Source organism: Ammospiza caudacuta, chromosome 1, assembly GCF_027887145.1.
Source record: "Ammospiza caudacuta isolate bAmmCau1 chromosome 1, bAmmCau1.pri, whole genome shotgun sequence".
NCBI lineage: Eukaryota > Metazoa > Chordata > Aves > Passeriformes > Passerellidae > Ammospiza > Ammospiza caudacuta.
The window spans coordinates 35,737,162-35,753,011 of NC_080593.1; the positions used below are offsets into that span (position 1 = coordinate 35,737,162).

At 44.4% G+C, this 15,850-nt stretch overlaps 2 protein-coding genes across 3 annotated transcripts in view; one reads left to right on the top strand and one right to left on the bottom strand.

Annotated features, from left to right (window-relative positions):
• Nucleotides 1-1,062: 1,062 nt before the first annotated feature.
• On the bottom strand, nt 1,063-10,055 carry FKBP14 (FKBP prolyl isomerase 14). The gene is made up of 4 exons (XM_058800308.1): nt 9,786-10,055; nt 6,865-7,016; nt 4,047-4,174; nt 1,063-2,728 (listed from the first exon to the last, which is right to left on the bottom strand). The coding sequence occupies exons 1-4, from the start codon at nt 9,992-9,994 to the stop codon at nt 2,570-2,572; spliced, it is 648 nt and encodes a 215-aa protein (XP_058656291.1). The 5' UTR covers nt 9,995-10,055; the 3' UTR covers nt 1,063-2,569.
• Nucleotides 10,056-10,598: 543 nt separating this feature from the next.
• PLEKHA8 (pleckstrin homology domain containing A8) overlaps nt 10,599-15,850 on the top strand; it is a 31,249-nt gene continuing 25,997 nt past the window's right edge. For both annotated transcript variants that reach the window (XM_058800282.1, XM_058800293.1), the window contains exon 1: nt 10,599-10,728. In XM_058800282.1, coding sequence (XP_058656265.1) covers nt 10,689-10,728 — 40 coding nt within the window. In that variant the 5' untranslated portion in view covers nt 10,599-10,688. The remainder of the gene's footprint in view (nt 10,729-15,850) is intronic.

Consider the following 15,850-nt stretch of genomic DNA (forward strand, 5'->3'; position numbering starts at 1 on the left):
GAACAAAATGTAAACATTGATTATCTGCTGCTGTGGAATGCAACAGGTGGATCTGTGATTGGTCTCATGTGGTTGTTTCTAATTAATGGCCAATCACAGTCCAGCTGTCTGGCCTGTCTTGGTCAGTCACAAGCCTTTGTTATCATTCCTTTTCTATTCTTAGCTAGCTTTCTGATGAAATCCTTTCTTCTATTCTTTTAGTATAGTTTTAATATAATATATATCCTAAAATAATAAATCAAGTCTTCTGAAACATGGAGTCAACATTCTTGTCTCTTCCCTCATCCTGGGACCCCTACGAACACCGTCACACTTTTAATATATTAGGTCAGTAACATGGGCAAATTTTATTCCATTCTTTTATGCTTTCATTCCCCAGCCAGATGTTTTGAGAACATTGTAAACACTGCAAACAATGATCTAAAACCCTCTCACACCAAATGAAAGCTTCAGTTCTGCTCTTCCCAGCAGCACACACACAATTTCCCCTTCAGTTGGTTGGGTACCTCCCCACATCTAGGCAAGACTGGCTTAAAGACCAACTTCACATCCTGTTATACTCCTTTGGACTAGGCTATAATTGTCTGAGTTCCCTACACAGTCAACAAAGACTCTGTTTGGGAAGGCAGCTATCTCAACGCAAGATAAATACACGTGCAGTGAGCTGCCCCAGGTGCCCAGTGCTCCAGTGACTGCAGGGGAAATCAACACAGCCAGCACAGAACATGCAACCTGCCTTGGGCAAACCGGTCAGGCAAGCTTGATTTTTTGTGAGTGATGAGAAAAAAAACATCAATAGACAGAACCATGAGCAGTAAGAACCGCTAAATAGGTAGTGACTATTCATGATTTCTTCACAATAAAAGAATAAGGGCAGGAAATGAGCCTAAAACAGAAGGGAAACATTTTCCTACGCTATTTTACTGAAACTCACAGCATTAGAAGTAAAAGTTTTATTGGGGTCAAGAAAAGCAGATGGCATCACTCAGGAAAGAGACCTAAGGTTACTGAAAACAAAATACATGGTTGCAATTCCTATCTCTTAGAACATCACCCACAAAATGTCAGATGCTGGAAGAAAACCAAAACAGCATCCCAGCACTGCATAACCCTCGCCACTATTGACAGGTCTCTGCACACCCCTCTGCACCTGAGCTCAGTTCAATGAAGCAGTCCTCTAGTCCCCAGTTGCACACTAGATGGCAGGGGAACATCTAACACACCTACAGCACTGAGAGCCTGGAATGCAGTCTGCAGTAGTTAAGGGTTAGTGCAATGCAGCAATCTCACTTTCATACAACTGGATTTGTTTTACATCCTTACATAGCTTTGGGCAATGATTTCCAAGTGCAATGCTGTGTTCATAGACCCATAGGTTAGTGATGTCAGGATAAATTCTGTCCCTGAGATTCCTTGCCCTCTCATTTAAGAAACCATGGACAATTGTACAATATCTGTTCTCCAGAAAGATCTTTCAACTCCAATTTTGTGTTTGAAGTCCTAATGATCTCCACCTCTGTAAAGATACAGCACCATAACACTTACCTTAACACCTTTTTTTTTCCAAAAATTCACTTTTTAATTGAAAATTCAAATTACTTGTGAAAAATGCTGCAAAGGGGCAATGAAACAAGTTCTGCTGCTTACATAGCTGCAGACAAGTCCATAGAAACTGTTTTTCAGACCATACTGACCTTCCTGTCAGTAAACTCTCTCTTCTGCAGAGGAAAAAACTTCAGACGTGTAACATTCTGCTCAAGAGCCCCCTCAAACTGTGAGAGAAAGGTATGAGCTTTTCTGATGAATACCAAGTCTGAGTTTCAAAACATGTCTGTACATAAAAGACAGCACCTCTGCACTGCAGCACAACTTGCTGCTTTCCAAATTACAGATGTTTCCTAGAATGTTGCTGGCAGTAGAAGTGAAAGTCTGACATTTAACTCCTGCTTTCTTCAGAAAATTTAATGAAAAATGCAGACAATTATTGGCATGGGTGGTAACACTTTCCCTTTAGAAGGGCAAAATCAGCACATGATAATCATTCCTCTCATTCAGCTTTGTATCAGTTTCTCAGCCATACAGAGACGCTGATGCCTTCTACTACATCTTTTGAAAATCTGCAGGAAAAAAACCAAAGGTCAGCAAACTGCTTTTTAAGCAGTGACACTCAAGAAGGAAGGTCAAGTAATTAAACCACAGACTACAAGTAATATGTAAGGTAGCTGCTGAAAGTGGCACACAAATCACAGAAAGTCACTGAACTGGATTTTGATTTTCATAATGAATGATAAATGGAAAGTTTGTTTCATTTCTGAAAAATAATTTAATACAAAACTTTAAAAACACTGATGTGCAAGTCTTCGCTGTGTAAGAGGAGGAACATTTTCACACTTTAAAACAGTTTAAAACATTTGTACATAACGAACAGAAATTCTCTTTTATATAAACAAAGTGTTTCTTTGCCAACAGCAATTGTCAATTCCAAAGCACAGAATTAAGATGACAGGAGAACCAGACAGTCTAAGTCACTGCTATTTGTGTCCAAAAAAGTTATGCCACTCTTTTCTTTCTACAGCTCATCATGCTTGTACGTGAATTCCCTTGCAGATATAAACCCGTCACTGTCTTCATCCTCCTTATCAAATATGTCTTCAACCAAAGCATCATGCTGGGTGTCATTTACCACTGCTCCATGCTTTTCAAATTCTTTCTTCAAGTAAATTTTCACCTGTTAGACAAAAGGTGAGAATGAATATTTTCAGAGCTATGAAAGAATTGATTTCTGCAGCATAACAGAGGGATGCTATGCTCAGGATGGTGGTATTAGATAACAGATTCCTCCCCTCCTGTGCCACTGCCAGAATAATACTTGTCTGACTCTGCAGTCTCTTTGAATGAAGGGTCTTTAGTGACAGAAGTCACAGTAAAACTAGCAAAGCTGTTGCCATACCTTTATGGTATCTGACTCAAAAAATGAGTCAGGACTGCCTGTCTTCTGATGTCTTGATGTCTATACATTAAAGTAAAAATAGCTGGGCAGAAGTTATCAGCTACCAATTGGTCAGAGACAGCTTGTCCACATTCCAGCACCCTGACAACCCAGTACATGTAAACAGCCACTCCAGATATATACTCCACAATCTCAGTGTTTGCTGCTCCAATGGGAAATACATTAAAAGATTTCTAGGTATCTCAAAATTTTTAAGGATGCAAGGATTTTTTAAGGAATTTAAACTCAAGGCAGGTTTTAAACATACCATTGGAACACTGACTTACATTAAGCCAGACAGTTATGGTAAGCAGCATTTTCAACAATAAGTTGAAAACTTAAATAAATAAACTTAAAACTTAATAAGTTTTTAAGGTTCTACTATGGAGATCCCAAGTGTTCTGAATCACAGAGCCTTCTACAAAAATTGTGATACCAACATAATCATCTGTTAAACAGATACCACTTGTATAAGAAGCATGGGCCATGTTTCAGGTCTGTTTTAGTCACTTCAGTCTCTGGGATTTGTTAGGGCTAATGTTTATATTCCTAATATGCAGACATTACACACACAGACACTGTCTGATACATACAAATTATTAATTAGCCTTCTTAGTCTGGTAAACTGGTACCAGACCCAAATCAAGAACAACTCAGTGGCTTATACTAGCTTCTCGTGGATCACTTCCTGAAAAAGCAGAAGTTTGGAAATGAGAGGCAAACAGATGGTGAATAATGCTGAATACATGTCCTTCACAACAAAATAGGAGTGCCCTGCAGCAGAAGAGATCCCAGTTTATTAATAAATCAGCAATTAAATCCAAAAAGCCCTGAAGTCTGGTTTTATTTCTAAGATGCTTTACTTTATCCAAGTCTTCCACAAGCGTGCAGCACACGAGTCACATGTCTATCCTCAGCTTACCAAGGCTCCTTTTGAACCTCTAATCCAGAATTTTCACTAGGATGCAAGGCTCAGAGCAGTGTAGCATAGATGTGCATTCTTTTCCACTCTCTCATGCTGATAGATTTGCTCACAAGAGAAGGATAACCCACTCACCTCTTGCTTGGATAGTTTCCAATCATCATTAAGATCCATCTCTTGGAATGACTCATGAGACCTTGGTCCATTTCTTATTTCTAGAAGGTCAATGTTGAAAATCAATGTGCTCTCAGGTGGAATTTTTCCTGCCCAAAATGAAGAAAAGTTGAAACCAACTATATATTCAATGCCATACAAAGGCCACACGCATCAGAGCAATGTTCAGCAAGCCCAGTCATTTCAAAGCATCCTGCAGTTTGAACCAGTAAGGACAAGTATCTGAAACAGTGATGACACAACCATGTCAGCCTGTAGCCTGGATTCTGAGCAGCCCCTACAGGATAAATGCAACTTTAGATGCAGCTGTTTTGTTGGGGAGTAGTAGGTGCTGATGCAAGCTCTTATTCAGCAATTAGCATCACAAGTTTATCAAACAATGATCTTGAATCTTTTTTCTTTCATGGCCAGAGCCAGATAAACTGGAAAACAGTAAAGGAGACTGCACAGTCAGACAGACTACAGCCAAGACTAACTACAGGGCAGCAGGAAGGGGAGAATTTAGCCCTCTGGATATCCCAACAGTCCCCAAATTCCTCTCTACTGCCAGCTGATACCTTGTATCTGCTATTCTGCCACTGGAAAAGCTCTATTGCAGAAGAAGGCCAGGGAGGATGTTGGTCTCCCACAGCAGTCTCTGGACTCAGGGCACAAAGCACCAAGCTATTTCCAAACACACAGCAGAAACCAAGTACCCAAACCTGATCACAAGAGCTGTGTTACCACAACATCATTTCTGATGTAGGAGAACAGACTGGTAACTTCCTAACAGTGCCACAGAGCACTCCCCATGCCACCACACCTCAAGGATATCAGTTCATCAGGCACTGGCTTTGACAGAGATGTGATATGCCCTCATGCTGATGGCCAAATCTACTGTCGAAGACCTTTTAGCACATCACTTTGCTCCTTTATACAGAGACAGGTTGAACAGCATCAAATATATCCCTATATTGGACAGCAGCCCCCCAAAAATTATTTCTGTGCCTTGAGAAGACAGGGAAAAATAATCCACATCTACCACTTTGGAGCTATGGTGTTAAATACACCCTGAACTGCAGCAACAAACAGGCTTGAAGATTTCTGGGATGAAAAAATGTGCAGAATCTTCTAGAAATACAGGGCACAGTGCCCTGTTTAGGGTTTGAAACACAGGTAATTTTTTGAGTGTTACAGAAAAAGGCATCTGACTCAAATGATGAGTCAGAAAGCAACCAAGGTGGGAGGCTAGTGAAATTATGTGCATTTGAAGGAAAGTATGAAGAAAATGAAATAATTCTGTCTTCAAGGGTACCACTTGAAAACAGCAACATAATAATGCTCAAATACTTCAGTCTTCCTAAAGCAAGTAATTTCTTACAGCAGTTAGCAGTGTTTAGCTGCTTAACCTTCTTGCACTAAACACAGAGGTGATGTTTGCAAGTCTTTGAAGAACAACTACAGTGCTTTACATATTAATCAAACAATTAGGCCTGTGATGACTACATGAGCACTGCAGCATTTCACATCTTTTTGTGGAAAAATTTACAGCTGAGCTCTGCATAAAGACTGAATGACAAACACAAAGTTCCCTAGAAACATGATTACTTCTAATACTGTATCTTGAACCATAAACCAGGGCTTCTAGAAAAATGTGTGTTGAACGGGTACATTTAATAAAGGAGAGTGTGAAGTGCGCTGTAGGTATGAATAGTACCTGGCATGAGGTAATGTGGAGCCCTAAGCCTGTGTGCAGCCTACTGGCCATAAGACACAGACACACAAACAAGTCCTCATTCCCAAAACAGTCTCATAGTGATGGGAGAGAACAGCAGCAGGATGGACTGTATGCTCCTACACACTCATCCTTCCTGGTTTGGAACCTTCCACTACCTTAGGTCATTTGTTGCAACTCTTGTCATTACATAAATACTCATAATAGCTGCTAAAAAAAGTTAACTAAAACAAATCCCATAAAGCAGAAAGAGAACCATTCAAGCTGTCACTTGCTTTACTGCATATTCCAAATCTGGCCCTCCTGTTAAAGGAATCTGGAAATATTTGAAAGGAAAAGCCCCAAACAGCCTCAGTAGTAGAGAGGTTGAGATGTTTGTATCTGTCTGCACAGCAGTCAGCGCACTTTCAGTAGGTGACAACATGACTGCCCATGCACACCTTACTGTGGATAACAGGGACCACTGCCCAAACTGAAAATAGCTGTAAGAGAGAAAGAATTAATGTCCCATTATGGAGAAATAAACAGTGACTTCTTACGGTATCATCTAAGAACTGGTTGGGCAGCAGTACAGGGAGTTTCTTAGGGTTCTAAAAGAAACCTGAAAGCAGGAATGAGTCTTGCAAATGCACATTCATGAAGCATTACCACAAAACCAGATCCAACAGCCAAAAAGCCAACTGTTACCTAAGCAACCACCTCCACTTGACTGTAAAAGAAGAGAGAAAAAAAACAAACTACAAAACAAAAATAAAAAGCAGGGCACTGAGCTTCTGCTGTGCTTCTGTTGGGCACAGCACTAACAGAAAAGACACTCAGAACATACAGCACAGCAACCACCATCAGTTTCTGGGTTTTTTCCCTCTGCATTCACAACACAGCCACTTAATGGATATTACTGCAGGAAACAAATTTATGAGAAAGAGCACTTGACTCCCTCAGTTTTTCTTCTTTAACAGAATCAACCTGGAAAGCTTGAAAGCTTGCTAACCTCTTAGGCAAGAATAACAGTATAATACAGGGATTAGAAACAATTAGAGCAAGGGGAGTGCTTCAATGTTTTACCTTTCCCTTCTTTTCCATAAGCAAGGGCTGGTGGAATGGTCAGCTTCCGTTTCTCTCCCACACACATGTCCTTCAGCCCTCTGTCCCAGCCCTTGAGAGCTTCCCTGATGCCAAGTGTAAACCACATAGGCTGACCATTGTTGTGCTTGTGACTGGAAAAGAAAGGAATAAAACACTTCCTATTTAAACATCAAGTTCCACAAAGGGCCGATGGAATATGCTCATAATATAGATGTACAGTCAAAAACGTAGCACCACTCAGCACCTTGACACCTCCTAAATGAAAGACCTACACTTGCAAAAATCTTTAAAACTTATGCTTTGCATGACAAGGTTTCTTGTGAAGTGGAAAGAAATAAAACAACTTTTACCTTGTGTGTTTATGACAACACTAACCAATACAGACCTCTACCTCCACTTCCCTGACCACTTCCACTTGGAAACTGATTGGACTAGAAAAGGCATTTTCTTAAAAATCTACAGTCAAGGCCATTGTAAACAGCAAATCACAGACCAGCATGGTCATCACAGCAACATACATTTTAACATGCTCAGAAGCATCAGCCTCCTTTCTCTCAAAAGAAGCCATTGGGGAAAATAAAAAAAACCCAACAAAGCAACTACATAACAGTCTAGAAAAAACAGAAACAACTGCATGCAAAACATTCAACTTTAGATTTAGGACACAAGATCTTTTTTTTATTTAACCAGATGGTACAACCCGGACTACTTTCACTCTACTAACAGACAAGTAATTTGAAAGCTCTATTTACTAGTCATGCAGGAGAAGTGTTTAAGAAGAAAACAGAACACTTACAGAAGTTAGTCAGCAGCAAAAACTTTAGTGTGTCACTAGAAGTCCTTTTAAAGAGGCAGGTTAACTACAAGAGAAAATTAGTGAGATTTTAGTTGAATCGTCTGCAAGAGCATCAACATGCAAAATTGTCTTCTTTCTTTTCTTTTTTTTCATATACAAAAGTAGCCTTCAGACAGCCGGCAGAGACTCGAATATTTTGCTGTCTGCCACTATTAACACTTCGTTGATGTTTTACAGGACATCCAGCATTAGCAAGTCGTTGCAGGCTCTTAGCAGACTCCCTCGAATTCCTGGCTCTTCCTCCTATTTGCATTTCTGTGGCTCTGGCATGTTGACTTGTCTGGTCGGGGGCAGGTAAAGAATAATGAAAAGCTGCGATTGTGCTGCCGCTAGTGGAAGGACACATGTAACTTGGTTTTATTTTTTAACTAATAGCTTGCTTTAGAAACCCAACAGAAATTTATGTGTAGCACAAGACCTATGAAACCGCTGAGATCACATACCAAACCTGCACCTAAATCACAGAATCATAGAATGGTTTGACTGGAAGGGACCTTAAAGATCACCCGGTTCCAGCCCCCTGTGCCACGGGCACACCCTCAACCAGACCAGGTTCTCATGGCCCCATCCAGCCTGGCCTTGAACACCTCCAGGAATGGGCTGTCGGCAACTTCCCTGGGCAGCCTGCCCCAGTGTCCCACCATCCTCAGAGTAAAAAACTTCTTTCTAATAACCTGATCTAAACCTGCTCTCTCTTAAGTTTGAAGCCGTCCCCCCCCTTGTTCTGTCACTACATGCCCTTGCAAAAAGTCTCTCTCCATCTTTATTCAGGTAGTGGAAAGCCACAATTAGGTCACCTCAAAGCCTCTTCTTTTCCAGGCTGAACAGTGTCAGGTCTCTCAGCCTTTCCACACAGGAGAGGTGCTCCAAGCATAACATCCCCATTTTTTAAGAAATGCCACATAGCTGTACTTCCTACAGACTGACCAAAAAAAAATTGCTAAGGAAGATTTATTTTATAACCGTGGGAAAGAAAATTTGCCTTGCTGTTGGTGTTCGTCTTGTACAGCATTGTGAGACACTGCTTCACACCAAACCTGCTGAGAACAGGTAGCAGTGGGAGCGACCCCAATGACAAGTTTATGCAGTGTTATTTGAGCTCTTTTATCCCAAAACAAATAAGTCATTCATGCATCGCTTTTGGGCATTTGGGGAGGGAGGAGCAAAAAAAACGAACCAAACAAAAAGTCACTTTCCCCCTGACAAAATGCTCCTCACAGAAAGCTATTCGCAGATGGATTGTGGAGCCCTGTGAGAGGCCTGGATTCAGGAAAGCATGGCCAGAAGAGATCACTTATATTAAAATAAATAAATAAATATGTATATATGCATATGTGTGTGTATATACACACACACACACATATATATATATACACGCATAAAGGTGCAAGTCTAGAGAAGCTGCACCAAGATTGTTGGAGGGATGGAGCAGCACCTCTCCTATGAGGAAGGGCTGAAAGAACTGACCTAATTGTACCTTTCCAGTACCTCAAAGGAGCCTAGAAGAAAGACGGAGAAAGACAAATTTTACAAGAGCGTGTAGTGACAAGACAAGGGATGACGACTTTAAAGTGAGAGCAGGCTCAGATTAGATATTCGAAAGAAGTTTTTTACTGTGAGGGTGGTAAGCCACTGGAACAGGCTGCCCAGGGAAGCTGCTGGCAGCCCATTCCTGGGGGTGTTCAAGGCCAGGCTGGACGGGGCTCTGAGCAACCTGGGCAGCGCTCAAAGGCGCCTCGGCTGGGGCTGCTCCGAGCAACTTGATCCAGTGAAGGCTCAAGGAATCTTTAAGGTCACGTCCAGCTGTAGGCATTCTATATATTAACGCACAAAAATATACATATACACATATATACACATATACATATACACGTACATACACACACACATATATATATACACTATATATATACACATACTATCTATACATATATATATATACTATATATATATATATATATATATACACACTATATATATATATATATTTCCCCACGCAAGCTCAGCCAGCAGCTCGCTGGGAGAAGACGCGCCTCTCACTTACGTCGAGTGAAACATGGATCCGTCCCTCTCCAAGAAGCCCTCGTAGTGAACCAGCATCAAGTCCCCCCACTTGGTGCGCCGGTGGCAGAGGAAAGGCTTGTGCAGCACCTCCACCTTCACGTCGGGCGCGGGGGGGATCAGCGCCGCGCCCGCGCTGCCCAGCGCCGCGCACAGCAGGGCGGAGCCGAGCAGCAGCAGCCCCGCCGCCATCGCCGCCGCCTCGCCGCTCTCACCGCGCCGCCATCCCGCGCCCCGAGCGCGGCCGCTCCGTCCGACGTGGCAGCGGCGCGCACCGCTGCCAGCCCCGGCTCCCGACGGCCCGGCACGGGCGCCGCGCTCGCTGATTGGCTCTCCGCAGGGCGAGCTCAGGAGGAGCCGCCGCCCATTGGGGTGCGTCCCTGTCCGTCTCTCAGGCCATCCAATCGGCAGCCCCGAACAGCCGAGGGGGGGTGGGCGGGCCGGGCACTCCGGAAGCGCCGGCGAGCGGGGCAGCCCCGCGGAGCGCGCGCACAATAGAGCCGGCCGCTGCCGGCCGTTGATTGGGCGGCGGCCGCAGCCAGGGCGCGTTCCGATTGGCCGCGGGAGGCCACCTGCTCTGGGCATTCCGCGCCTGCCCCCCGCGCCCGCCTCTCACTCCCGCCGGTCACGCGGGCCGCGATTCACAGCGCGGGTTGCGCTGCCGTAGCGCCGCGAGGCCGTGCAGTGGCTGCGCGGCTGCGGCGCTCCCTGCGCTGAGAGCGTGGCAGAGGCGGCGGTAGGGGGCGGGCGCGGCGCGGGCCGGGCGGGGCGCGCGCCCCCCCGCGATGGCGCTGTGTGGCGGCGGCGCGGCGGAGCGCGGGCGGCGGTGGGCGGTGTGACCCCGCCGGGGGGCGGCCGCGCTGCATGGGGCCGGGGTCCGGCCGGCATGGAGGGGGTCCTGTACAAGTGGACCAACTACCTGAGCGGTGAGTGCCTGCCAGCGCTCAGCCTTTGCGGGACGGGCGCCGTCATCTTCTCGTATGTGTATTTATACAAGCACATTCACGTATGTATTCACTGTGCTTGCTGGGTGCGGGTCAGCGCTGCCCCTTGGCCCCGCCGTACAGGGGAGCAGCCCCGGCGCTGCCTTAGTGTCACTGCCCGGCGTTTATCCCGGTGCCAGCGCCCGTCCGGGGCCGTGGGTTGGGGTTTGGGGTTTGGGCAGTGGGGTGCTCTGGGTCACAGCTCCAGCAGCTAACTTCCCCGTTCTCCACACACCCCCGTGCAACTTCTACCGCGGCGACTTGGGGCATTCCCAGAGCTGGGAGAAAAACGTGTTGCCATTCAGTCCCACCTGGGGGATTCGGATAAGAATGCATGCAGAAAATCTAAAAGACAAGAAAAAAGGTGGAGGGGGGTTGTCCGGCTAGTTCTAGGCCCAGATTTTAATTTTTCGGGTGTTCCCGTGCCACGGAAGGCTTGTTTGTCATGGCAGGTTGGAAGCAGCCGTGTGTGGCCAGGGTTTGCTCGGCAGAGGTTGAAGGTGGTGGGGTCAGAACACCCCGTGTTCCCATGGGATGTCACCTTCGAGTCAGCTGGGGCAGAGGTTTGTGGTTTGGGGCTGTGGATGGGGTCTTGCCAGGTGCAAACCTCTGGGTGGTTTGTGGGAACAGTTTGGGAACTTGAAGGTCAGAGAGAAGTAAGCACGACCACGCTGCCATTGCCAGGTGCGAGTGCTGCTCAGCCGTGTGTGTGTACAGGGAGTGTGTGTGTGCAGGGGCTGCCGCCTTGCTGTACTTTCTCCCGAGAGGCTGGAACAGCTGCAGCGCTCTGGCTAGCTGCGAAAGTGGAGGAAATCAAGATTAAACAAAGAAAAAGCTGGAGCACAAGCGAGTGTTGAATTCATGTGGCACGAATGGGGGGGCAGCAGTGGTGCACGAGGCTGGATTTATTGCTGTGCTGGAAGATTGCTGTGACATTTCCCCTTTAGGCAATAGGTGTTCTGAGATGAGAATCAAAATTTGTCAGGTCTCAGTGAACAGACGTGGATTTTTTTCTTTTGTTGTTAATTATTTGTGAATGCTCTTGAATTATGAAGTGGCAGTAGGAGCAGCCATGCTTGCCTCTTTCATGTGAATTGCAGAACTGTGGTAGTGATGTTAGTCCTTTCCCCATACTAACACCACCTATGGTTCAGCTGATCGAAAGTTTTACATGTTTTTCTTTGCATTGCTGAGATGCTGGGGTGTTTCTGGAACCCTTGTGCTTGGTTTCATTCCATGAGACCTGGGAATGTGTGTCTGTGGGAAACAATGCATGTTGTAGATAACTGACTGGCATTTGACATTTTAGTGCCTGAGTGTGCCTGTGGTAGGATCAGCTGGTCTTCTGTTTTGATGGCAAGATGAAGACTAAGAAGTATGCTATTTTCATCAAAATTAAGTTTTCTTTTGCTAGCCACGTTGATAAGCACTTCCAGTCAAATGACCCTTCATGAAGAAGGATGATGCTTTGCAAACCTCAGTCAAGTGAATGCAGACTGAAGGAAACTTTTCCTTGCATATGTAAGACTTGTAATGGCTGAAAACCAGGGGAGGTTTTGCTGTCAACACAGAGAAAATCTGTGATGGAAATTGAAGCATCCTTCTAATTTCTTGGTTGAAACTTGACTCTTCCAGTAAGTGTCATGGTCAAGGTCACTCTCTGCCTTTTGCTAGGTAGTAGAAGGCCCATGATGTGTTTGAGAACAGTAAATTTACTGTTCTGCAAGCTGTCTGTACATGTTAGTGCTTTCTTTTGCTGCAAAATGAAGACTTCCTGCCCTGAAGCCATTAAGTTACAAATTTATGCAGGGATGCAAAAAAAAAAAAAAAATTCATTCTGGAATGTGGCAATCATTGTAGCAATAACAAAGAGCTGGAGAGACAGGAAAGCCTCCTTTTGGGGATTATGGGAAGTAAGAAGGTTCAACAGGTCATCCAGAACAGTATTTCTGCCAGTATTCTGCCCCCAGTATGCTTTTCCTGTTGCTCAAGGTTGATGAATCAGATGCAGTAGAGTGTAAATGATGCATGCAAAAAGTGGGGAAACTGTGTGTCATCCTTCTGTGTTGGTGTGTGCCTGTGCTAATAACACGCTGCTGATGTACCTCAGAATGAGGAGGACCCCTCAGTCAGAGAAGAGATAGAACAAACATAAAACTGTAGAAAAGAACTGCTTTTCCTTCTTGCTGTGAGAGAGGAGCTGATTCGAGTTTGTTGGTAATTGAGTCTTTTCTGGGAATTTTGATTTTGTAATGTCTTATGTCATTGCCATCATGAGAGGTCAAGTCCACATCAGCCCATTTCCTCCCAGCTCTTGGGCCCAGAGCTAGATCTGTGTTGCAAATTACATAGTTATTGACAGCAGGAGCGTTTCAGAAATAGGAAACAAGTTTGGTTTTCTGTGGGCAAAGGGCAGAAAAAGCACACCATGATTGCTGCCAATTGAAAGACAGGTCAATTTGCCTTACTGCTTAAACAAGTTATCTTGTTTGTAATAAATGCACTTGTTTGCTTTATATAGATTAGAATAAATTAGATCAGTATTACCTGGTTTCTGCTTAGAGGTAGGGTTTTTCCTCTGGTGTTGATCCTGCACTCACATTGTGGTTTCTCTATGCGGGGTTTCCAGTGCTAACTCGGAAATCTCTTGAGTTTAGAAAACTGAGATTTTTTAGAGTTTTTCTGTCCCCTAATGCAATGGCCACCAGATAGTGATTTCTCAGTGTGTTACTTTTGTTTAAGTTCAAGTGAAGTTTGCCATCTTTAGATCAGATATACATTCACAAAGTTCTAGCCTATGAAAATCTGTTGGGATCTTGTGTTTGCAGTGTGTGTCTTTTGATTGCTCTTGTCTATGCTTCCCCCACTAAATTGGCTAAAACCTTAAGAGAGCAGGGAACTTTGCAAGCAGAATTATTGTCATATAAAGGGAGACAGCACTTTTTCTCTTGGGCAGATACATAATGCATCTGCAAACTGCAAATTATTAATCCTCAAAACCCAGAGCAGGGTGACTTAAATCATGCAGGCATGTAAGTTGGCCTCAGCTGAGCTTATAGTCAAAGCATGTAACATGATCTTAAAAAAATTCCTAGATTTCATCCTTTGCCAGAAGTCTCTATGTGATGTTGGCTTTGCTCGCTGGGGGCTGGGGATGGGTGTGTAACTGTTGTTTCAGTGCCTCTTGCTGTAGTAAGCAGCTGGAATGATAAAGTGTCACCGTGTGCCCTCCCTGTAGCTCCTGGGTCTGTTGTGCTGCCACTGCCTGCAGTCCTGGCTGAGCACAAGCCATTGTGGTGTGGGCAGCATCAAAGGCACATCCTGGCTGCAGTGTCACGGCGTGACTGATCTCCAGCTGGGGAGTGCTGCTGCCAGGATAGAGAAAGGACAGAGCAAAGCTGAACTGCACGTGAAGGCTGCTCTTGGCTGCTTGGAAACTGCCTCCCATGGGACTCTCTGAGTTTAACCTGCAGTGTGTGCTCTTTGCTGAGCATAACTTCTGGTTAATAAAATAAATTTATTTAGTCTTTGGAGTTTACCTTATAAAAGGCATTGATGATTTTTTTTCTCATCAGGTTTATAGAATGAGTAAGCTATTGCTGGGAAGCAGCATGGAGTTGGGGAATACCTCCCTTCAGTGGTGTGTGAGAACTTGTCACTTTTAAGTTGATTTCTTTCTGCTGAAATTCAGTTCAGTTTAGGTCTTCAGTGCAGGCACACACCCTATCTGGAATGGCTGGCCACAGGCAGGATTGCTGCTAACTCTGGAAGAATGGTATGGATCAGCTCTTGGCTGTGGGGTTCAAAGGCACATGGTTTGTCATCCCATGAGAATGACTAATTCCACTGGCTTGCCTGGTATTTGTTAGGTGCTCCATAAAATGGCTTTGATCACTTTCCTTTACAAGACTAAGCTTTTCCTGATATTTAGTCACTTTCTTATTTGTGGTGAGTAATTCTACCCCTAAGTAATTAATCTTCCTCAAGGCATGATAGACTCACCTTCATGCCATCGCCGCATACTTCAGATAGCTCTCCCATCTACCTGTATGTAATCATCCCCTCTCAGTTTATTGTTGTACTTTGGATTCTTTTCAGTTTATCCCAAGATAAACCAAGAGCCAACACCAAGCAGTATATTTCAGCTTTCACATAAGACTTTAAATTGCTCTTGTCTCTAATGATTAAGACTTCCTTAATAAACCTGGGGGTAGAGCTCCAGAAAATGAGAAAAAGCATTAGTTCTTGTATCTTGGATCTGGATGCACATGATATTGCTTAGAGCAAGTCTTTGTTTCGAGAGTTTAAGAAATCTGACCTCTTGGGATGAGATACACATATCCTCCCAGCTGATATCAAGCTCTGGAAATAAGCTCCTCTGTTTCCAGACGTAGAGGAATTAATCAAAAACTTCACACTTAGAAAAAGACTTGGTTCTAAAAAACCTCTTTTAATTTCCTCCTTCATTTTAGCCTCTGGGTATAGTCCAAGTTCTGATTGTATAAAATTAGAAGTCTGGTTTTTGTGGAGGTGGACCTAGGCAGCTGAGGTTTCTGTTGCCTTCAGGGCAATGGTCTGCCTTTGATTATTGGCTATGGCTGCTCTCGGGATCCAGGTGTTGGTTTAGATGAATGCCTGACTCTCAGCCAGTTCTGGCTGGATGAGACTTTTCATGCAGTATACTTCAGGGACTGATTAGTTAACTCTCTTTGGATTTTGCTTAGTTGTCTTTGTGTGATTTGACCTTTCTCATTATTTTTTTCCCTTTCCTTCTGTATTGCTTCATGCAGCAACCTTGCTTTTGTCCAGCCTTTTTGGGATTATGTAATGTGCTCACAGTAGAAAAGTTTGATGAGGCTGCAGGAATGGAAATCGGTGTCCCCTCTCTCCTCTGTGTTAGAGCAGTGCTGCAGAGCCTCCATTCCCTGCCAGGTATGCTGCAGTACTGGTGTTGCTGCATTCAGTCCCTCTGCACTGAAGTAAGTGATCGCAGGAAATGGCTGGGTAGGACAGAAACCAAAGGTGTGGTAGACTGCTGGTGAAGAGATACCATCATGTGGTATCT

Coding starts and splice junctions, on each gene's coding strand:
- FKBP14 (XM_058800308.1), bottom strand. CDS start 9,994: ATGGCGGCGGGGCTGCTGCTGCTCGGCTCCGCCCTGCTGTGCGCGGCG. Junction 7,017..9,785: donor GGATCCATGTTTCACTCGAC/GTAAGTGAGAGG, acceptor TTTCTTTTCCAG/TCACAAGCACAACAATGGTC. Junction 2,729..4,046: donor GGAAACTATCCAAGCAAGAG/GTGAGTGGGTTA, acceptor TTTGTCTAACAG/GTGAAAATTTACTTGAAGAA.